The sequence below is a fragment of the Schistocerca nitens genome, chromosome 8 (genome assembly GCF_023898315.1).
Source record: "Schistocerca nitens isolate TAMUIC-IGC-003100 chromosome 8, iqSchNite1.1, whole genome shotgun sequence".
Taxonomy (NCBI): Eukaryota; Metazoa; Arthropoda; class Insecta; order Orthoptera; family Acrididae; genus Schistocerca; species Schistocerca nitens.
Window position 1 is genome coordinate 552653537 of NC_064621.1, and position 23582 is coordinate 552677118.

General features: G+C 37.6%; 1 protein-coding gene across 3 annotated transcripts in view; it reads left to right on the forward strand.

Annotated features, from left to right (window-relative positions):
* The first annotated feature begins 547 nt into the window (after nucleotides 1-547).
* The window catches only part of LOC126198777 (alpha-N-acetylgalactosaminidase), a 98834-nt gene continuing 75799 nt past the window's right edge, over nucleotides 548-23582 (forward strand). The window contains exons 1-2 of one of the 3 annotated variants that reach the window (XM_049935341.1): nucleotides 548-690; nucleotides 1096-1268. In XM_049935341.1, the coding sequence (XP_049791298.1) occupies nucleotides 1111-1268 (158 nt within the window). In that variant the 5' untranslated portion in view covers nucleotides 548-690; nucleotides 1096-1110. Of the gene's footprint in view, nucleotides 739-829; nucleotides 1019-1095; nucleotides 1269-23582 lie in introns of those variants that run through there. The other 2 variants (XM_049935340.1, XM_049935342.1) reach the window with 2 other exon arrangements.

The following is a 23582-nucleotide window of genomic DNA, read 5'->3' on the forward strand; positions in this document are numbered from 1 at the left end:
AAAAAAATTGTGAAATACGTGTGGGTTTCATTTCAGGCCTGCAATCGGGAGTTGTGGGATTGTGTGGAATACAACTATGACGCGTACTTTGTTTAAATTCGATGCATAATTTTTTAGACTGCTATGCGCCTCCTGCGTCGTACTTACCTTCCTCCGACTTGTGGATTAATTTAGTGAATGTCAGGGGATGGAAACTATTTGTAATTAATGAAACTGTACTTGCTTGTGAGTTTGGGAAATAGAGCAAATTATACTCGAAGGTTTGTTGTATCCCTTCTGATCGCGATAATGCGAAATATGGCAATTGTGCTGTAAGTTTTCGCAACGAAAGTCAAGGGGAATAACCAATAACACTGCGACTAATGAACATTAAATTGAACTAAAATCTGGTAAAAGAAATCAGTCATAGAAGACACCACTCGGTCACAAAAATTCGACACGGAGATAGCTTACTACGAACGCAACGTTTTTCGAGTGGAGATCATGTTATCTCTGGTGCCATTGGCAACATGAAATACGGTTTTTGTTTATTTTGATGTGAGTCAGCGAAGTCGTACAAGATAAACATGTGTTGAGATGCATTAGAAAAATAAAAAGAAACAAATGTAAAAATAAGCAATGACATCACGGAGAAATAAGATGTCATATGAAAATACATAAACCGGAATCAAACGACAGCAGTGACAATAAGTATGCCTAATCTGTAAATTATTGTTGGACGTGGATTAAACTGTAGCAGTAAGTGTTAGTGTAAAATCCTTGTTTCATTGTATTTACTTTTCGCGGAAATTGATTTTATTATGCTTTCTGAATTCAGTTCGTGGGGGAAACGGGGCAAGATTGATCGACACGAAGTATTACAGTCGGTTTTCTGGGCTTGACAAGCGTCAGACTTGCCGTAGTTACATTTTTTTTTCGCCGGGGAACGGGGCCGACTGGTGAAAGTGAGGTTGAATGCTGACAGTGGTGGGAGTCGGCCGCTTGGAGCAGCCGCCAAGTCTGCTCGGAGTTACATAAAGTCAGTCAGTCGGTGAGCGGTGGTGTGCGAAGACGGTGCGCGAGTGAAACAAACTATATGACATCTCTTATTTTCAGGTAGTGTAACGCATCATGAATCGTGATGCGGTGTGCGCAGTGTTGTGCTTGGTGTTGACATTCGTCGAAGCACTTGAAAATGGACTGGCTCGCACACCCCCTATGGGGTGGTTGTCTTGGGAGAGGTTTCGGTGTAACACCGATTGTAAAAACGATCCCGATAACTGCATTAGGTAAGTTATGAGGCTGTGACTAAATGACACCTTCATTTATATTTATGAATAGTAGTGATCGACGTCAGACGTTACTTCTGTGTACAGTCCTGACTTTGCTATTTTGTTTTAGAATTGTAGATTTCAACAGAAAGTAGACAATAATTTGTAACATGCTATATTTCAACGTGCTTCCAAGTGTTCACTTGTTGCCTTGAGATGTTTATTTCGGTAGTTTTTCTACACAGTTTCAAAGATGCAGCAAAGTTAAAGATCTATCCCAGATGCACCGTTTTTTTCGATTCGTTGTGCTACAGTATCAGGAAGTCCAATAGCCTACTGACGTATAAAAACTATGCAGTTTACTTCTACCACTCTCCTAAACTACACTTGATTTTGGCCTTTATTTCATTTTGAAATAAGAGAAAGCAGTGCGAAAAAATGAAAAAAAAACATTAATTGTCATCGTATAATTTAAACTACAAGATGCAAAACTTAACAAACTCGTAGATTATAAGGACAGCAATAAGATACCTTTCTCTCGAACTTGCTGTGTGATTCAAAATCTATGGTGTGGAACTCATGTTATCTGAAAAGAATCTGGCTCAAGAATACATACACAATTCCAAATAATATTGATGATTTAATTTTGGGGAGTAATAATGTAGTATTAGGAATAGTGTCAAATTGTAGGAACTTGCTAAATAAAAGTTTAGAAGTAATAAATGTGATGAAACGGTACTGAAGTGTGATCTTGATTTGTGCCACAATAATTTCTGAGTGTCATGTAGGCATGTACTCTAAATGTTAACAGATGAAGATGATCTGTAAATTACACACAGCGTAACTCAAAGTAGAGGTGTTGACATAACATAAAAATTTATTAACAGCAGTAGAACTATCATATTACATGTAATTATTTTGTGTGTGCATGTAGTCGGTGTTTGGGATGAGACACATACGATTCACCAAGTATGACTGCCTTATAAATGTAGGCAGAGGTTAAAATATTCACAGTGTGATATATCATTTCTATGTCAAGATGGGGAAACTGAAGTGGATGGTGTGTTTAATATGATTATGTGTGTCTTATATGAGGCAAACAATGTAACAGTTTTTTGGAAGACAATTTTCCATAGTTCTCAAAGATCTGGAACTGTCTTGCTCCAAGTTCAAGTAAATTATAATCTGTTATCTGTCACATACTCTTTTCTCCTAATTAATGGGTTAACAACAAATTGATTTGATTGTGTTCTCAAAATTATATACCACTAAAAATAACATAACTTGCACAGACGCTTAGCTTGTGTAGGTGTTTTGGAGATGGTGCATGAAAGGAAATTCTACAGGCCAACTATAAGAATGTGGGTCCGACAAAAAAAGGGATGCTTACAAGCACTGTCAAAATAAAATTATTTGTTTTTTTATTGTACCTTGCCAAATAGTAGATGCATTCAGTTTGGAGATCATGGTATAAAAATAAGCCATAATTTTACACACAGAGTCTAGTGTACGTCCCCTGTATCAGTGACACAAGTATATTATTAACAATATTTCTCCATTGTGATATTTTTTATGGCTTTGAGCCAAATCAAAAACGTCCACTAGCTATATTTTCCAATCAATACACTTCTAAAATATTCTGGAATGTTTTCATTTTTCTTGTTACACTTGACTAACGCCATAAAAGATGTTACCTGAAGTTCTTCACACTCTTCTTCAAGCTGTTCACATAGGAAATATGAATGACATGCCCATTGTGTTACATAGTATATTATGCTTTAAAATTAATGTTCTGCACTTATGAACTTCATGGTCATTGTCACCCATAGGATTATTTTCCTTTGTCAGATGCTTTAAGAATATTTAAGGGAGTATGTTTATTCCAAGAAGTACAGTCACTGGTATCTGAACATGCTATATTAGATTAGATTCAGTTTTCGTTCCATGGACCCAAAAATGAGACAATTCTCGTGGGTGGTGAACATGTCAGTTTCAGTAATGATTGCCTTGCATACAACATACATTGTAGTTGATAACACTCTCCTAAACTAGCTAAATGGCATATTTAGTACGTTACTAACAGGTTTGTGTTTATTTGGAAGTAAAATATCCATGGATTGTTTTCCCATGTTCTTCCATGTATTGTTAGTTTCCTGTAGCATGGATCATTGTCAATATGGTGTAGTATTTCTTCCTGGTGTAAAACTTTTTGCACTTCAGAGGGACTTTGTGTGATTTGTGTGAATTACATAGTGGCAAATGCACCATTGTAATAGATTGGGTGTATTCAAAACATTTGCCTGTGCGAATGTGTGACCACTGTACCACAATTACATGTTTAATTAAAGGCAGTGGTGCAAATTGTGTTTGAACAAAAGAATAATTTACAACAGGGACCAACTGAAAGTGCGGTGCTATTTTTAAGAGACTGACCTCATATTCAGGAGCATGGAATTTGCTCTGTCAACTCCTTCTGGTTTAGGCTTCCATGGTTTTCCTAAATCAATCCAGGCTAATGCCAGGACAGTTTTTTTTTTTTCAGCAAGGACTCAGCCAAACCACGTGTACTACCCTTATAAAAATATCCTTATGTTTTCAATTTTTCTATATATTTGAGCTATTTATTATCATTGCTTTATGACGACAAATCCTGTCTCATTATTGTATGATCCATGGATGAATAAATAATAATATTTTTAAAAATAAACCTACTGTACTGAAAAACCACGTATTGCTTCCATAGCGTTTGTGAGGATAAAATTAGATTAATTACAGCATGCACGCATAGAGACATTAGATTGGGCATTTTTTTCCCATACTCTATACATGAATGGAACGGAAAGAAGCCCTAATAACTTGTACAGTGGGACATACCCTCTGCTATGTGCTTCACAGTGGCTTGTAGAGTATAGATGTAGATTTAATTAGAAATGACATTAAGAAAACATATAGAATAACCTGGATCCCAAGTGGAACTATTATACGCACAGACAAAGTTGACACTCGGCGTGGTGGCTGATGGGAGCAACTGTAAAGGCATTTCCCATTTACAGTCACTCCCATCAGACATTGCGCCAAGTGTCAACTTTGTGTGTTTAATAAAGCATCGTGTAGTCAGAAAAGTAAGGTTTAAATAATAAGTAGAGCTACTGAAGAGCTTGTTGCTGCACGTTATGAAGCTGTGACATCAGTGTATTAAGAGTAGGTTTTAGAAAGTCTAGATATATTCACAGGTAGTTGGTATGTTCGTTACCTAAAATTAGATAAAGGCAGCCTCTCACTTATAGCGGTTAGATATGTGGAACACAGTAACACATAACAGAAATTGGCATTCACACTAGTGTTCGAGCACTTAATTTTTTTTTTTTTTTTCCACCAATATTACACACATTTACACACACAGACACCCAAACGCATGTTCCCATGGCCACGGTACTAGCTGATTAATAACTTCTGTAATTTAGCAGAGAAAATGGGTTCAGGTGCTCATAGGTAAAAGCAAGACAATATTTTCAGAACATTCTTTTATAACGGTATAAACAAACAGCAAATTTCATCTATTGCATTGTGGGATTAAGTGTTTCAGTAGATATACATTTGTACTGATTTTCATACAAATATGGTCTGTACGTTCTTTCCATGAATGGTGTTTATCAACAATTATACCCAAAAAATTGTGTTTGTTTGTGGGGCTAAGGGGCAATTGAGCTGTAAGTTGAGTACTATTTATGTTCTGGTTATAGCTAAGCAGAAATTGCATTGTCACTGTCTTCTCTTTATTTACAAGTAACTCATTTGCCATTAGATAACTTGACAAAAAATTAAAATTCATTTCACTACTGTTCATAGAAGTTTGCGTATCACGGATCCAGCTGCCAAAAGATGTCATCAGCATAGCTCACAATCCTGCAGTTTTGGGGTTCAGTTAATCATTAACATACACAAGAAACAGAAAAGACCCCAATATACTTTCTTGCGGCACACCACAGTGGGGCATCTTGTGGATTTCATCCCTTTTGCAAGTTGTTTGACACATTGTTTTCTGTCTTTCAAATAGTAGGTAAGTAGTTGTAAGGCTACACCTCTTCTCCCGTATGCTTCTAATTTATGCAGTAGAATTGTATGATCGACAGTACCAAAAGATGTACTCATATCCAGTATATATGCCGGATACCTTGTTTCCTTCATCTAGCTTGTTTAATATTTAATGTATAAAAGTTGCTACTGCTGTTACAGTAGATCTTCGTTTTCTACAACCAACTTGTGGATTGTTGAACAAATAATGTTTGAGGAAATATGCCTCAGATTGATTTAATATATTTTCTGTAGTGATTTTCCGAGCTCCGAAGTTAATGATATTGGCCTATAGTTTTTGATGTCAGTTTTTATTCTGTTATACACCGGTAGGATTTCTGTGGTTTTCAAAAGATCAGAGAAGTCTCCATGGCAAAGGAGGACATGCATGAGATGTGTCAGAGACTTTACTGATTCTCCTCTGTGTTCCTTTAAGGGTCATTCCATATCAAATCACCCAATAAAAAATAAATTTTACACCCACCTCCTTAGGTTTTCATGAAATTTGGCTCAAATGGTTCTAATACCATCCTGACAACATCTGCAATTTTTTTTTTTTTTGCTGTATCTCTTACAGTTTTTTTTTTTATAAATTTTTAAAGTTTTTATGTTTTGCGTTTTCTGAACCTTCGGAAATGGTCAATTTAATTTGTATTCAAAACTTTAAATTTGCTTATCTTAAAAACTTTTTTAGATAACATCATGAATTTTTGCAGCAAGTTTATTTATTATACGTATTTGAAGATAAAAATGATGCTATTAAAATATATTAATATTTTCTATGAAAAAATATATATATATATGTATTTTTTTTTTTAACGGATGTTTTGTTTTATAAGAATTGCAATATCTAGAGTCTCAGACCTGATAGAATGCTCAAATTTGTTTTAATTTACTCTTAAACATATAGGCTACTTGATAAAACAAAAATAATGGCTTTTTAACATGTTTATTAATTATAGTAGATTACATTAGAATTATGTACGAAGATAGTTTACTTACGACACTTATGTATAACCCAACTGATTGCTTAAAACATTGAATTTTTTGAGTAATTTTGTCTTTTTAATAAACATTAATGCTGATTCAAACTGTTTTTCTACTTCATCCAAGAGCTTTCAGTTCTTTTGATACAGTGTTTTTTGAAGTAATACATTCTCCCAGTGCCGCTTGATTGAGGTGGGTCTACTACACAGACTATGTGCTCCAAAGGCACTATGCAGGAATCTTCTCTTTCAGGCCAATAAAATGATGCAGCGGGTCCTGAAGGATGTAGAAATAGAATTTCTGCATCTTCTTCATCATTGAATATTGTTTTTACCAGTCCAAAGTACCAGTTACCATCATAATTTGCAGCCACATAGCAATTTATGGATGGCTCAACACGAACCCAATCAGAAGAAGAATGGAAAGAAAAGACTAAGGAGGGTTTTACACTATCTGTAGTCCTTCTAATTTCAAGGTTGTTTGTTGGAAGTGGTTTGAAGTTATGAAAACTTCTAGTTCCAGGAATGGTTCGGGTTGCTGAAAAACGTTTTTCTAGTTTTAACCGTAGCAAATCAGCTTCTTTTTTGTCAATAAAGTGAAAATGTATGTTCTCAATATTTTTTTCACAAAACTTATACAATCGATTGCTGTCATTATTTGTTCTTTGTCTGAAACCTGTAGACTGGCTTTCCTTAAAATTCTTTTAATAGTTCCTCCTAGGCCATCACAAATTGACTTCCCATGACTTGTTGCGAAAAAAGAGTGTTGGGCCTTCAAATTAAAGTCTCTCAAGTGATCAGTCAGATTTTTAAAACTGTTTCTATTTTTGTACTGCCCAGCACAACCATCTGTAAAGTAGTGAACTGAGTCAATGTCAGTATGATGTAATGACAGCCACTTTGTAATTTCTTTTTGTAAAAAGTTAACAAAACCAGTGTCATGTTCTTGGTCATCACTAATAAAACAGTGGTTGGAAACAAAAACATTGTTTTCCTCATTTCTTAGAAAAACTCCAACTGGGTGTAGAGTACAACCACCTCTATTCCAGTGGTAACTTTGGATCTCATTTTGTATAACAAAGGAATAATTTTCACTGAAATCCATTACAATAATTGCTGTTTTGGGTGGTGGGTCTTCTTTCAATCTTTTAAAGGCTGCTGATTGGGATTTTGCTATAAACGAGTGCGGGGTGAGCTTTTCCAATGACCTAACCAATAAAGAAATGTAGTCTTCAACACTGATAGACTGTTTGATCATTTCTGCCCTGTCTGTGTTAACCCACTGACTGATTACAATTTCTTCTTCTAAATCATAATCTTCACTTAGTTTTTCAGTTAAGTACTCAGTTAGTGCAGTATTTGCAGGACAGCTGTCGCAATGATGTAGCATGCAGTTTTGGTTTTCCGTGTTGCACACAAGCATCTTAATTAGGTCTTTATAAGATTCTTCAATTTTCACAGCATCCAGTAATAGTTTAACATTCTGGTGGATACTGCATACACATACAGTGTGTGTGCCTGCAGCACCAGCAAGGATACACCATTTAGGTCTCAAGAAACAAAATTTTGAAAATCCTACTTCTACCTCGGGATTCTCCCATTTGAAAGAATAATAGAGTTCTCTCAAGTTACACAAAATGAGTCTCTTTTGCGTGTACACATTTTTTTGAACACTTACTTTGTCTTTTGCTCCAGGTAGCACTCTGGAACTTTCATCCTTTTCATAAAAATCTGTTACAAGTCTTACTGTATTTTCAGAAAGAGTTTTACCTTTTTTTGGACCAGGAGTTTCCAAAATACCCTTTTCAGATTTTAGCTTTCTAGCTTGTCGCACCATGTACTCACTTACATTAAATTCTTTCATCACTTTATTTCGAGTCCAAGAATCTGGAGCCAAGGTCAGAATATGGATTTTTTTTTAGACCTCCCAACAGATGAAATCTTCTCTTTCATAAGAGAAATCATTACATCAAAATCCTTTGCTTTCTCAACCACACTTTTATCTTCTTCGTCATCATCAGAACTTGGTGCATCATATTTTAATGCTTTTGAAACCGCCTTTTTTGCAGTCTTTTCAATACTACTAACCTTCCTTTTAAAATAAGACCCTTTACTTTGTTCTGACAAGCCATGAAGCTTTATCGGTGTTAAGCCTAAATAATCAAGAGCAATGTTTGTTTGTACGAGGGATTCATTTCTCGATTCCAATGATTCTAATTCAACCATGACTTCATCATCTGTTTCACTTTCATTGACTTCAACTCTTAATTTTTCCTCACAAAAGTTACGGCATGTTGAGCAAAGCTTTTGTCCAGGTTTTATGCTAATATTTTTTGTCAGTAATAGTTTAGAAAGATCCAAGCCTACACTTCTCAACGATTTTTTGATGGGCTTTTTGTGTTTTTTTAGTGGGTCTACACATGTTGTTTGATACTTTTCAAAAACATTTAAAAAGTAGTAGCTGTGGTGTGAACATATATTCTTAAATTCACACAGATTAATTCCAGATCGTAAGTGGATCAAATCTTTTTCTTCCTCACTCAATTCTGATACCGGTTGTAACTTTTTTGAAGGTGTGTAGGTTGTTTGGAAACAGTCAGATTTTTTAAATAACCCTACACTACAGGTTTGAATATCTGACATATTGATTTCACTTTTGGTCTGATTACTGTTCTGGTTACTTTTATAGGATATTGGAAAAGAATCTCTGTAAACTAAGTAACAGTACTTAATGAGAGTTCGAATAAACTTAATAAAATACTATCCAAGCACTATTTAACACTGTAATAATTTTTTACTTCAAAACACAGGAGTAACAATACAAAATCCAAGTGTACATTGTTACTCCAAGAAGACAAAAACTTATTTTCGGTGTCTAAGTCACTTGGTATTTTTTATTTTTAAAATATAATTAATATTATTTTAAAAATTATATAACTATTAAACAGGTTAAAAAGCCAACATAATTTTTCTTTTACCTAATAGCCTATACAATTAAGAGTATTTTAAAACAAATTTGAGCTTTCTATCAGGTCTGAGACTCTAGATATTGCAGTTTTTGTAAAACTAAACATCCGTTAGCTAAAAAAAAAATAAAAAACTTGAAAATTTTTTTCATTTGGAAGAATTTAATATATCTTTATGGTAATTTTTTTTAACATTTAGATATAATACACAAACTTATTCCAAAATTTCGTACTGATATCTTGAGTATTCTTTAATATACAAATTTTTTTAATTGTGAGGACACGTTAAGTTACAGTTTCCGACTGCTGAAACAACGCCAGATCTAAAAACTTTAAAAATTTATAAAAAAAACTATAAGAGATAGAGCAAAAAAATTTTACAAGTGCTTTCAGGATGATAAAAGAAGTAATTGTACCAAGTTTCATCAAAATCTGACATGGTTGGTGTCAAGGCCTGGGTGACTTGACATGGAATGACCCTTAACAGCTTAGATAAAATTTCATCCCAGTCGCAAGACGTTTTAGCTTGAAGTTCTGAAATGATTGCTAGGCAGTCCCTCTCAGTTATGTTATGGATGAAAAATAATTGGCTAATATTTGTAACATCTAAATTGCGTGCCCAGTCATGTGTTTCATTTGCGTCAATCGTACTAAACATCTGTATGAATTTCTCACACAGTTCTTTTGGGTCGTTTCTTATGTTGTCATTTTCATTTAATGTCTTGCTGGTGTAATAATGTGATTGCTGTTTCCCACAGTCTTTATACATTATTTTTCAGGCTGTTTTACTAACAGCATAGTCCATATCACTTCAGGCAGGCTAGGAAAAATCTTACCATCATAGTTTCATATGTTATTGAATTTAGCATATGTTAAAATGAATGACTGAGTAAGGAACACATATTTTTTTTGTTTTCTCCAGAAAAATTTCTGCTCTGGGATACAGCACTCCAAAGATGATACTGTGCATGCCGTTGTGAAGATGCAACTTTTGGAAAAAATTTTAAAACAGTTCTAGATATTTTGTTGTTTTTTTTTATTTTATTTTAAAGATAATTGATTTATGATTACAAAGAGAGCCTCCATTTGGACTTACCTGTCAAAATTCTTTTACTATGGCACTCTGAACTTTTTAAATAATTTATGGATTTTTTTTCCAAAAATGCCAATCCATAAAATTTTGATTTTTTTCTGTTGATTAGTACTATATCGTTCTACATTCCCTGAAAAGGAGAGTTTCCACTTTTAACTTGAACAGGTTTTATAAACAATTGAATTTTATTCCATATATAAGACCTGTTTTATTACCACATTATCACATAACAGGCTCATAAAAATCAAAACCTAGCCTTATTTAATATAATTTTAGTTTCGAAAGATGAGTAAGAGACTCATTTTTCAAGCATTATAAATGGTTCCAAAATGTATGTGAAAGGTCCAAAGGCATAAAGGTTTCAATTTATACAACCTCTGTGCTCTCTGTTTTGCACTGAAATTGGCCAGTCAATGAAATAAAAATGTGTTCCACTGCTTCAATATCTTCCTTTGATATACGTTATGCCTTCCTGTTGAACCAATAGAAACTGGAGCACTTATAATCTTCAAAACATTGTGAACAGGAAGTGAGCTCTGATGATGTTGTTGCTGTCCTTCAGCTGGAAACCTATATCCAGCAGCTGGTTGATGTTGGCCAAACAAACAAAATTTCTTCTTTCTTGCTTTTTAAAGTGCATGCAATATGAGTTCGCCCATCACTTTGAGTCCAAAAGTGTGTCTTCTGAATTCCTTTCACAAGAGTAGTTTATTTGGACAATTCTTCCTTTTTCTGCTTACGGAATTCTTTGATTTTCTCTTTGGACAAAAGAATGAGGGTTGTGGATGTGCAAGCTTTCAAGACTCTCATAAAATCCTCAGAATTCTGAATCACAGCTGTATTTGGCATGGAAACATTATGTTTTGTAGCATGGTGCTTCAGCAGGCCTTCTACACCATCACAAGGCCCCTTCCTGTGACCAGTAGCACTGTATACCCAGTCAGGTGGCACAAGTGACTTACTCAATTCAAACAGCTGGTAATGATTTTTAAAGTGACTAGGAGCACCATCAGAAATAATGATGATCTTCTCTACCCCTGTTTGCAGTTGAAGAATTTTGCACATTGATAGCAAAGCATGTGCCGAGTCATGTCCTGTGTCATCACTTATAAGTGTGACACTTGTGGTCTTGTTTTGAATATATGTCACTCCTGTAAAAATTGAAACCTGGTCATTACTCAAACGAGTCCCTTGTACTTCATATGGGAGAATTACAGACAAGTTCTCAGCAAACTCACAGTGCAGCACTAAACATAGTTCTTCAGCCTGTACACACTCTTTCACTTCTGCAATGTGTTGTTGTTGCAATTTCTTCAGATGCTGGTGTGTTACTGCTTTCACTGACCACTTACCAAATTCTACAATGAAACTGTCAAAGGCAACAGTTTTCTTTATTAGTTTATTTTTCCTGCCATATCGCATATGTAATTTCTACAGCGAGATGTGCTACATCTTCCAGGCCAAGTGTCTATAAAGACAGTCCTCCCTTTCCAGGGCAGTCACCATATTCTTGAAACAAACAAGTCTCTCACTTTATGTCACAGACGACTAATGACTTAACACGCCCATCCAAGTTGTCATATGTCACATGCTCCAGTAAGTTCAAAATTTGCACAGTCACACGTAAACAGACATGTCGAGGTGGGTGTGGAACTACTCACTTACGTTGTAGTGCGTAAAATTTTGATTTTCCAATATGTGATGTTGTATAGTTGCTCTTATAAATTGCAAAAGTTTCTTTAATACTGGGAGTCATGTACTTCTTCACTTTCACAACTCTTTAAATTTCAACTGTTGCAGTTATAGTGTCTTTTTTGTTGGCACTATGGCGAGAACAGACCCATTTATCTTCCAGATAAAATGACTGCACGATTTGAACTAGAGCTGCATCTACAGGATGACCATAATAGGAATCTGTTCTTCTAAAGGCTCCTTTTACTAAACTCACATTTTTTGATATGTCTACCATGCACTTTGATACTGATTGAACGTGGTTCAAATTGTTTTCTTTGAAAATGTCTCTGGAACTTGCACCTTTTCACTGTAGGATGCACAGTATTGAACAGCTGAATTGATATTTGTGAAAAATTCCTGGCAAGAAGTGCAAGAGTGCTTTGGTTCATTTTCTTTTGAAGATGAAATTTCTACTTTGAAGAGTATGGTCAGTTTTGCTGTAGTGTATTCATCCATAGTTTAAGTAATTTGTCTGCACTTTCTTGATGCATAAAGCTTATGACTCGACTTCACAGACCTCGGATTCTTAACAGGACTAACACCTGCCTCTGTAGTTAACTGATTTAGGGTATTAAGTCTTCCTCTATTGATGCCAAATCTGCACCATGGGAGGCTTCACCTTGTTCAGATACTATCATTGTTATTCTGTCAAAACATGTAGAACACAAAGTCATCACTGGAAAATCTTCACTTTGAAACAAGTCTTCAAATGAGAGCACTTATTCCCAATGTGAACAAATTCTGTTTTTTGTTTGTCTTGTATATCGCTCTTTTATGGATATGCGAATAGTCAGCACACTTTACTCTCCTGTGGCCCCAGTCAGAAGACATTTCAGATAGTCCTTTTCACAAAACACTCTGCAACTGTGTCAACTGGCAAATTCCTCTCGAAAACACAGAACTCATTGGATGGTCTCAGTTTTCTTAGAAGCCTCTTCGGTAAAGAAATTAGCACTGAACAACTACAATACAGAAACCTGCAATGAATAACCACGACAAAGAAACTGACAGAAACTACAACAAAGTGTAAGGAATATCTGCAACAATGAAAGTGAAAAGAAATAATTGCAACAAGGAAAGTGATAAGAAATAACTGCAGTAAAGACAATAGAAATAAACATTGTAACAAAGAAATTAGTAAGAAACAACTTCAGTGAAGACATACATTACCCTTGAAAGTTAAAAAAATTATTTTTTTAAATAAAACTTGTCCAACTTAGAAGTGGAAGCTCTTCTTTACAGAGAATATAGTACTACATGATACTAATCAACAGAAAAAATCTAACTTTTCTGGATTGGCATTTTAAAAAAATCTTGTAATTTGTAAAAAAAAAAAAATTCAAAATGTGACAGCAAAAGAACTTTGACAGATCTATCCAAACGGAGGATACCATTCTATTCATAAAGCAACTATCTTTCAAATAAAAAAAACTCTAATCTGTTACAGAGACACAGCATTTTAAAAATTTTTCCAAAATTTGCATCTTCAAAATGGTGTTCGCAGTGTCATCTTTGGAGACCTGTATCTCAGGGCAGGAATGTTTTTGGAGAAAACAAAAAACTTGGGTTTCTTACTTACTCCTGAATTTTAACAGATGCTAAATTCAATAAAATTCGAGAGACTGAAGGTAACCGCCCGGCCTGAAGCGATATGGATTATGCGTAACACAAGTTGAGTTGCATATTTGATAGTTATAGTTATGAGTTTTGAGGTTAATCAAGCAATCTGTGTTTTTTTTTCTGAGCAGTTTTGTCTTGTTAAGGAGTATTGTGATTTAGTATCTCTAAAGAGTGTGTGTCTGCCGCTCATGGTCTCGCGGTAGCGTTCTCGCTTCCTGAGCACGGGGTCTCGGGTTCGATTCCTGGCAGTGTCAGGGATTTTCACCTGTCCCGAGATGACGGGGTGATGTTGTGTCATCTTCATCGTCATCATCATTCATCCCCATTACGGTCAGAGGAAGGCAACGGCAAACCACTTCCATTAGGACCTTGCCTTGTACGGCGGTGTGGGTCTCCTGCATAGTTCCCCTACACTCTGTCAAGAAGGATGGGACTTCATTTCCAAAGAGTATGTAACAGTCCTGAATGTTCTCTCTCAGTTCAGTGATTTCAGGAGGGAAATTCTCAGCTTTGAAATTAATAGCTTTGTTTACCTGTTTTACTAAAGGACATGGTTAATTTAAAGTTTTATTGTATAGTTTATAGAAGTTTTCCCATTTGTCATTCACATTTGATGCATTGTAAATTGGTTCCCAGTTTTCATTGCCTAATGCCCTCTTAAGTTTACTATAATTAAATTTTCTTTTGTGCATTTTCAACTTCTCATGGTGTAATGAATAGTCCATTAAATTTCCTTCACTGATATTTCGGCCGCATGTCGTCCAGTCATGTTCAGACTGAGTCACAAGACTGACAACAAGATGCCAAGCACAGCCTTATATGCTCCACCTTGGCGGTACTGCACATGCGGGTCACAGATGCTGGTCGGCGGCAGAGACATACGCTTATACATGTGCCGCCTGTGGTGTAGGCGTACAGACATTCGATCCACTTATCGATGTGCGATTGGCAGTGGTGACACCACGACTACTTCTCTGCAGTTTAATTACCCCAAGAGCTGGATTCCATGCTTTGTCCAAATTAAAACCATTATCTCTACTTATGAAATTATTAGCTAATCTAACCTCTATAGCTTCCTTGAAGACAGATTCCCAAAAAGAAGAGGTGGATGTTAAAATCTTCACATCACTGTAATTCATGGAATGCCCTGTATCAATACAATGTTCAGCCACAGCTGACTTGTCTGGCTGTAATAAGCGTGTGTATCTTTGATGCTCCACACACCTCTCATGAACGGTGTGTGTTGTTTGACCTATGTACGACTTCTCACAATTTCCGCAAGGAATCTGATACACACCAGGCTTTACGAAGCTGTAAATTGTCCTTCACAGAGCAGAGTAAAGCTGCATTCTTCGTGGGGGGCTGGAAAATCACCTTAACACAGTGTTTCTCAATAATACAGCCTATCTCCGAGGAAATAGCATCCACATAGATCAAAAACGCACTAGATCTGAAGGAATTACTATATTCTTCCCCATCACGTACCTGCATGTTAGGTTTTTCATCGAATGCTCTACGAATTTGTTGCGGAGAAAATCCATTCGATTTAAAAATGCTCTTGAGGTATGTGAGCTCTTCTTGCAAATTGTCTTTATTTCATATACAGTGCGCCCGATGCACTAAGGTCTTAAGGACACCTATGGTGTGTGGAGGGTGATGGCAGCTACTGGCATGAAGATATAGATTTGTGTATGTCGGTTTCCGATATATGCCATATCCTAATGTGCCATCACCTTTACGGAGAACGACAACATCCAAAATGGGGAGGCAGCCGTCTTTTTTTGTTTCCATAGTAAATTTAATGTTAGCATGGATGGACTTCAAATGCTCAAGAAATCGATGTAATTTATCCATCCCTTGAGGGGCCCATACCACAAATGTGTTGTCCACGTACCTCCAGAAGACCGTTGATTTAAAACTTGCTGAGTCCAGTGCCTTGTCCTCGAAGTCTTCCATGAATAAATTAGCTACCAGAGGGGAGAGGGGGCTTCCCTTAGCAACATCATCAATTTGCTCATAAAATTCACCATTAAACTGAAAATAAGATGATAAAAGCACTTGTTCAAATAAGGCCGTAATTTTCTTATCAAAATGTTTGCCAATAAGAGATAAAGAGTCCTTTAAAGGTGCCTTGGTGTATAATGATACCACGTCAAAACTAACAAGCACATCCGTACTATTTAGCCTGACATTGCTAAGTCTCTGAATAAAATCCATAGAATTACGAATGTGGTGACTACATTTTCCTACCAATGGGTTTAATAAGGAAGCTAAATATTTGGCAGAAAAATACGTTGTTGAACCAGTAGTGCTCGTTATAGGTCTCATAGACAAGTCCTCTAGATGCTCATCCTTACCAATCTTGTGAACTTTAGGAAGACCAAAAAATGTCAGTGGTACTGCACCTCGTACTTTTAAACTTCTTATGACTTCCTTCAGTAGTGATGAAGCGTTCAGTAAGGCAGCAGTCCTTATTGTCACCTTGTTAGTAGGATCTTTGTTAATCTGCTGGTATGCACCAGAACTAAGTAGACCACATATCTTTTCCTTGTAGACCTCCTGAGGCAAAAGGAAGGTAGCATTACCTTTATCAGCACACAGGATGACTGTATCAGTATCCTTGCGCAGCTTTCGTATCGCACATCTTTCTTCATTGGAAACATTGCTTCTTTGTGGACGATGCTTCGTAATTGCTTGACAGGTTTCTCCTCTGATTTCTTCAGCAGAATCCTCAGATGGTGGAGTTGTCCCAAAATTTGCAGGGTTGGTTCACTTTGTTAAGAACGTTGCAGTTCTAACTCTTAAAAATATTTGGATCACTCACATACTTTCAATTAAGGAATCATTTTGGAAACTGTGATCTCCTTTGCAACAAGCAGTAGAGTTTTGGCCATGTAAAAATACCACTGCTGCTGTTCTGGAAATGGTTGATCAGACTCCCTTCGAAAACAAGAAGACGGTGTCACTTGTATAATGTCATCTAAGTATAGCTTTTGGCTGCATTCCTTTTAATGTATTACTAACAAAAGTAGAGTATTATGTTGTACAGAAATCTGCATTAGCAGTAACTTCTTCCTACATGAACAACAAAAGACAGTTTCTTTCAATTAGAAATAGGAATCCCCTTAGCAAAAATTGGTACTAGTGTTCCACTAGACTTTGTCCTTGTTTTCTTCTTTTTAATTGTGGCTATCAGTGACCTGCCGCATATCAGTCTGTTATCTGCCATGCTGATGATACGACTTTACTTCGCGTCATGACATCTGAACTCTTGATAAGATTACACTAGAAACTCTTGACTCAACATTATATTGGTTTGCAGTCAATAAACTTGTTTGCAGTACAGACAAAACACACAAGCTTGTGTTAAGAATGACTAAGAATATAGAAAATAAAACAATGGAAAATCCAGGATGGAATTTAAAGGAAAGTTGCCACTCACCATGTAGCGGAGATGCTGAGTCACAGATAGGCACAACAAAAAGACTGTCCCAAATAAAGCTTTTGGCCAGTAAGGTCTTTGTCAACCCCCCCCCCCCCCCCCCCCCCCACACACACACACGCAAATGCCTCACACACAGTGCATGATAGGAGAGGCGACTGGGTGGGGATAAGGAGCAGGCTGGGCAGTGAGGAGGAGGGATAGCAGATTAGGGGTGGCGGGCTATGCTGTGCTGCTGGGGAGTATGCAGAGATGAGGTAGAGAGAGGGTGTTGGGCAGCTATGCTAAGTTGGAATGTTAGGTGGAGGGCAGGGGAGAGAAATAAAAAAGACAGGGTGCGATGGTGGAATGAGAGCAGTGCAGTGCTGGAATGGAAACAGGGAAGGAGCTGGATGTGTGTGGATGGACAATGACTAACGAAGGTTGAGGCCTGGAGGGTTACAGGAACATAGGATATATTGCAGGGAAAGTTCCCACCTGTGCAATTCAGAAAAACCGTTGTTGGTGCGAAGGATCCATATGGCCAGGGTGTGAAGCAGCCATTGAAATGAAGAGTGTCATGTTTGGCAATGTGCTAAGCAACAGGGTGGCCCATTTGTTTCATGGCCACAGTTTGTCGGTGGCCATTGCTGTGGGCAGACAGCTTGTTTGTTGTCATGCCTACATAGAATGCAGCACAGTGATTGCAGCTTAGCGTGTACTTCACATGACTGGTTTCACAGGTACCTTCGATGGGATAGGTGATGTTTGTGACTACACTGAAGTAGGTGATGGTGGGAGGATCTGTGGGACAGGCCTTGCATCTAGCTCTATTACAGGGGTATGAGCCATGAGGTAAGGGGTTGGTAGCAGGGGTTGTGTAGTGATGGACGAGTGTATTGTGTAGGTTCAGTGGACGGTGGAATACCACTTTGGGAGAGGTGAGTAGGAACAGCTGAAGCAAATTGGAGAGATGTTGTTGAGGTTCTGGAGGAATGTGGATAGGTTGTCCTCACCCTCGGTCCAGATCACAGAGATGTCATCAGTGAATCTGAACCAGGTGAGGAGTTCAGGATTCTGGGTGTTTAGGAAGGATTCCTCTGGATGGCCCATGAATAGATTGGCATAGGATGGTGCCACGTGTGTACCTATAGCTGTACCTCGGATTTGTTTGTCAGTAATGCCTTCAAAGGAGAAGTAATTGTGGGCGAGGATCTAGTTGGTCATGGCAACTAGGAAGGAGATTGTTGGTTTGGAATCCATCAGGCATTGGGAAAGGTAGTGTTCAGTAGCGGTGAGGCCATGGGCATTAGGGTTGTTAGTGTAAAGGTAGGTGGCATCAATAGTGATGAGCATGGTACTGTGTGGTAAAGGGACAGTAACTGTGGAGAATCGGCGCTGGAAATGGATGGTATCTTGTATGTAGGAAGGTGGCTCCCGGGTAATAGGTTGAAGGTGTTGGTCTACGAGAGCAGAGATTCTCTCAGTGAGGACACAGTAACCGGCCACAGTGGGGCATCCTGGGTGGTTGGGTTTATGGGCTTTAGGAAACATGTAGAAGGTAGAAGTACGGGGGGTGGGAGGGGTGAACAGAGAGATGGACTCTGGGGAGAGGTTCTGGGATTGGCCTAAGGATTTGAGGAGTGACTGGAGATCCTTCTGGATTCCTGGAATGGGGTGACTGTGGTAAGGTTTGTAGGTGGATGTATCTGACAGCTGGTGGAGTCCTGTCATGTAATCCTTGCGGTTCAAAACAACAGTGATATAATCTCTGTCTGTAGGTTACCAAATATATCGAGGGTCTCAGTGAAGCCTTCACATACTGTAATTATCCTCCCAGCCTTGTAGAAAACAAAGTTCCCATGCCTTATCTTTCCAGTGTCCCGCCACCTCCCAAAGTCCCACTGTCCGGCCACGGAGCGGCACTCCCCTCGTAACTCAGTACCACACAGGACTGGAGCAACTGAATTACATTCTCTTCAAGGGTTTCGACTACCTCTCATCGTGCCTTGAAATAAGAAATGTCCTGCCCACTATACTTCCCTCCCTTCCCACAGTGGTGTTGCGCCATCCACCGAAACCTGCACAATATACTCATCCATCCCTACGCAACCCGTGCTCCTAGCCCCTTACCTCATGGCTCATACCCCTGTAATATACCTAGATGGAAAACCTGTCCCATACATCCTCCCACCACCACTTACTCCAGTCCGGTCACAAACATAACCTTTCCCATCAAAGGCAGGGCTACCTGTGAAACCAGTCATGTGATCTACAAGCTAAGCTGCAGTCACTGTGCTGCATTCTATGTGGCCAAGACAACCAACAAACTGCCCATCCGCATGAATGGCCACAGACAAACTGTGGCCAAGAAACAAATGGACCACCCTGCTGCTGAGCATGTTGCCGAACATGACATCCTCCATTACCATTACTACTTCACAGCCTGTGCCATGTGGATCCTTCTCACCAACTCTAGCTTTTCTGAATTGTGCAGGTGGGAACTTTCCCTGCAATATATCCTATGTTCCTGTAACCCTTCTGGCCTCAATCTTTTTTAGTCATTGTCCTCACCCATCCTGCCCTATCCCTGTTCCCATTCCAGCACTACACAGCCCTCATTCCACCATCGCACCCAGTCTTTTTACTTCTCTCCTTTTCCGCTACCCTCTCCACCTCTCCCACGCCCTCCGTCTAACCTCCCTACCTCACATAGCTGCCCTACGCCCTCTCTCCACCTCGTCCCTGCGCGCTACCCAGCAGCACAGCACTGTCTGCCACCCCTACTCTACTATCCCTCCCCCTCCCCGCCCTAGACTCCTCCTTGTCCCCACCCAGTCGCCACTCTGGTGCTGCTCGCAGTGTGGCATCAGTTCCTTGAGACTGCAGTCATGTGTGTGTGTGTGTGTGTGTGTGTGTGTGTGTGTGTGTGTGTGTTGTCTATTTTTTATTGTTGAATATAGAAAATAAATGTGTCAAATTCTTAGGAATAAATATCGATGCTATGTTCAGCTGTGAATAGCAAATCAACCAAGTTTGTACAAAGATCTTAAAAGTGTTCTAGTTCATGTGGAAACTGAGCTCTTTCAATTTTATCTCTCATTTGTTCTTCTCATATGGGGACAAACTCCTTGGATGATTCTATAGAGCACTGTCACCCTCCTTTTACCGGGCTTGGGATACTAATAGTTGTGAATCTGTATATATGTATGTCTGCGCTCTTTGTCAGGAACAAATAGAAATAAGACAAACATTGACATTCCAAGGCACAGGCTAGCAATAACAGGAAACTCCGATGAAGTGAAACATCATCAAAAATTTTAACAGGTTTCCTCCCACTCCTCAATCCTTGCCATTTAAAAAATTCAAAATAAAATTATATGACTGACAAGGACAAAAAAAAAAAAACTTATGTCACACTACAAACACACAGTACCTAATTGTGTCACTGCTAACACTGTCAAAAACAAAATCAAAGCAAGAGTAAGCAGTAAACGACTGAAATCTAATACTGAGGCTTTTAACTGTATTGTGTATATAGTGAATACCGTGAGTCCCATCAGGAAATTTTCTTTCAAAAAACAACAATCATTTGTGTTGTGTGAACAGGTGATATCAGTGCAATATAGTCATGAGTCATGAAGGTGACTGAAGTAACAAATGAAACAAGTTAAGCCTATTATTAATGAGCAGCTGGAGGTTATGAGCTCATTGTGTCAAAAGACATCAGACAAGTCTGATCATCCACTATCATTTTATTGGCAGAAGGGAGGAAGGATTGTTCCTACCCCTCCCTCCTCCTCCCCCCCCCTCCCCCCTTTCGCATACACGTTGGGGGAGAGAAAAAGAGAAAGAAGTAATGTTCTCGTTCTAATAACTTTTGATGGACTGCAAATATACAAAAAAATAGATTATTATCTTGTTGTAGAAGAACAGAAATATCTTAGCCGCCTGCAACTATAGAAGTGTGAAATGAGAATGTCAGCTTCAGTTGCAGTATTTGTTTTACTGGGCACAGGTAGTTTTGACATTATTAGATATTATGATGTGCATGTAATAAGTAAGAGTCATCACCAGTAATAAACAGAAAATGGGAAGTCTCTGTCTTGCCATAGGGTGTTGAATTAGATTATCTGTGGGAGAAATGTCTAATAAGACACACATTTAATTCTCTGAATCCCTTTGGATTCCCTTTTCTTCCCTGTACGTCATAACTAATTATTAACCATCATTTTTGTGTGTCGCTGAACCACTATGATAAAAGCTAGCAAACACTCCAAGTTTAAGCATGTATGTTTTGTTCTTTTACCATTGTTGATAGGTTGGTCTCATGAGTTGTTCTATCTTTTCGTGCTCTGGAACAGTTCCTCTACTTTACATATGTGCACCAAGCTTAATAGCTTCGTGATAACTCACTGTCTTTACAGATATGACTTTAAATTTAGTTCTGTAATGTGATAAACGGTCACAGATTACGATTACCTTATCTGAGGTCTGTCTTTTCATCTAAAAAGAAGACACTTTATTTGTCTGCTGTACATATTTCTCTTCTTTCATTTGTAGAGCATAATCAGTCACACAGATGTGAAGAAGGGAAGTCAGTAAAAGCACTACTGATCCTTTATACAGAAATGTGTGTCACAGACAAGTAAAGAGTCACAGAAACAGACCTCAAATGTAGAGAATATAATCATAATTCGCTAATGACAGCAAGTGTACAGAATGATGCCCCAGATTATAATCAGCATCTTAGTATTGCAGTATCATTGCTGCCTTCAGTATACCTGTACATCAACTAACATGTTTTGGGAGAAAGGAGGGAGGGGATGTCAGTGTCTTTTATTCTCTTTGTCTACCTTGAACTTGGTTCCCTTTCTGTTCCTAGCATGAATCCCTGACTTGATCTAATTTCATAGAGAATATATCTTCTTATAGAGTTCATTATTTTTGGATCATTACATCTATCTTTCAGGGCTTTGTTATAATTCCAGTAAAATTATGAGTGATACGAGTAGGGAAATAAATTTGAAGTTTTTTTTAACTCTTGATCTTTAAAGTTGTGGAGTTAATGAACAAAATTTGCAAAGCCTTTAATATCCTGCCAATGGCAAAATAATTGGAAATGGAACACCGCTAAATTTTGATTATCTTGAATATATGGGTCAGTATTCAGAATTCAAGTAAGCTAAATGTAAAACAAATTATGAAAGCTTTCTTAGTGCACCAGACAGATGTGTGGCAGCATAGAAAGACATTAAAACAGAGGTAAGGTAATAAAATGAAACTAGTGCTATTTCCGTCCCACCAGATGTGTTAAAAACATTTTGCCAACCCGTCCAGGCGTCAAGTTTGGAGGGAAGATGTGTGCAACACTTTAAGTGCTAATGTCAACTACAGATAATAATATAAGTCGTAGTTTTAGCTGGAGTAACATAACTAATCGTGAAGTTAATGATTCAAAAGACAAAATCAGTATTATGGTATTTCAAGCATTCTATTTAGACAAGTAAGAAAAAAATATCAGTGTCATTAACAAATACAAATAACATATTACATGAAGGTTCCTACCCATAATGCTTGGAAAATCTTGTATCCTATCCTAGATGGTTACTTTCATTGGTCATAATTACTTCTTTGTATAGAGGGTTAATTAGGCACAGGCATACAAACTTTACTGAAGTATAAGGAAAATGTACATGGATGGCTAATGTACCTGTAATAAATCTAATGTGTGGCTTATATGGCTTCGGACTTAGTATCACTGTATCCATGTATACATTATTACATACCTTATTTTGATGAAATATGGCACTGTGCTTCTATTATTTCTACATGATTATTGTTTTTACAGTTATCATCCTTTTATTTCTAATTGTCATCTGATGTTTGTTTATACTCGACCTTTAACTTTTATAAATTAACCTTTTGAATAACATTGAATGCACATTGACCTGTGCTGTTAACTGTCAGTGGCACGGTTATCAACATTGCTCTTCTGCTTCATGAACGCTTTTCTAAATTTTTTTCTTTTCATTTATTAATGAAACAGTAAATTATTTGTATTGGGTATGCCTGTTATTGTTGGCATTAATCTTGTTCCTCTCATTCAATATAATTAGGGTATACGCCAGATGTGAAAATTACCGAACTATCAGTTTAATAAGTCACAGCTGCAAAATACTGACGCGAATTCTTTACAGACGAATGGAAAAACTGGTAGAAGCCGACCTCGGGGAAGATCAGTTTGGATTCCGTAGAAATATTGGAAAACGTGAGGCAATACTGACCTTACGACTTATCTTATGAGGAAGATTAAGGAAAGGCAAACCTACGTTTCTAGCATTTGTAGACTCAGAGAAAGCTTTTGACAATGTTGACTGGAATACTCTCTTTCAAATTCTAAAGGTGGCAGGGGTAAAATACAGGGAGCGAAAGGCT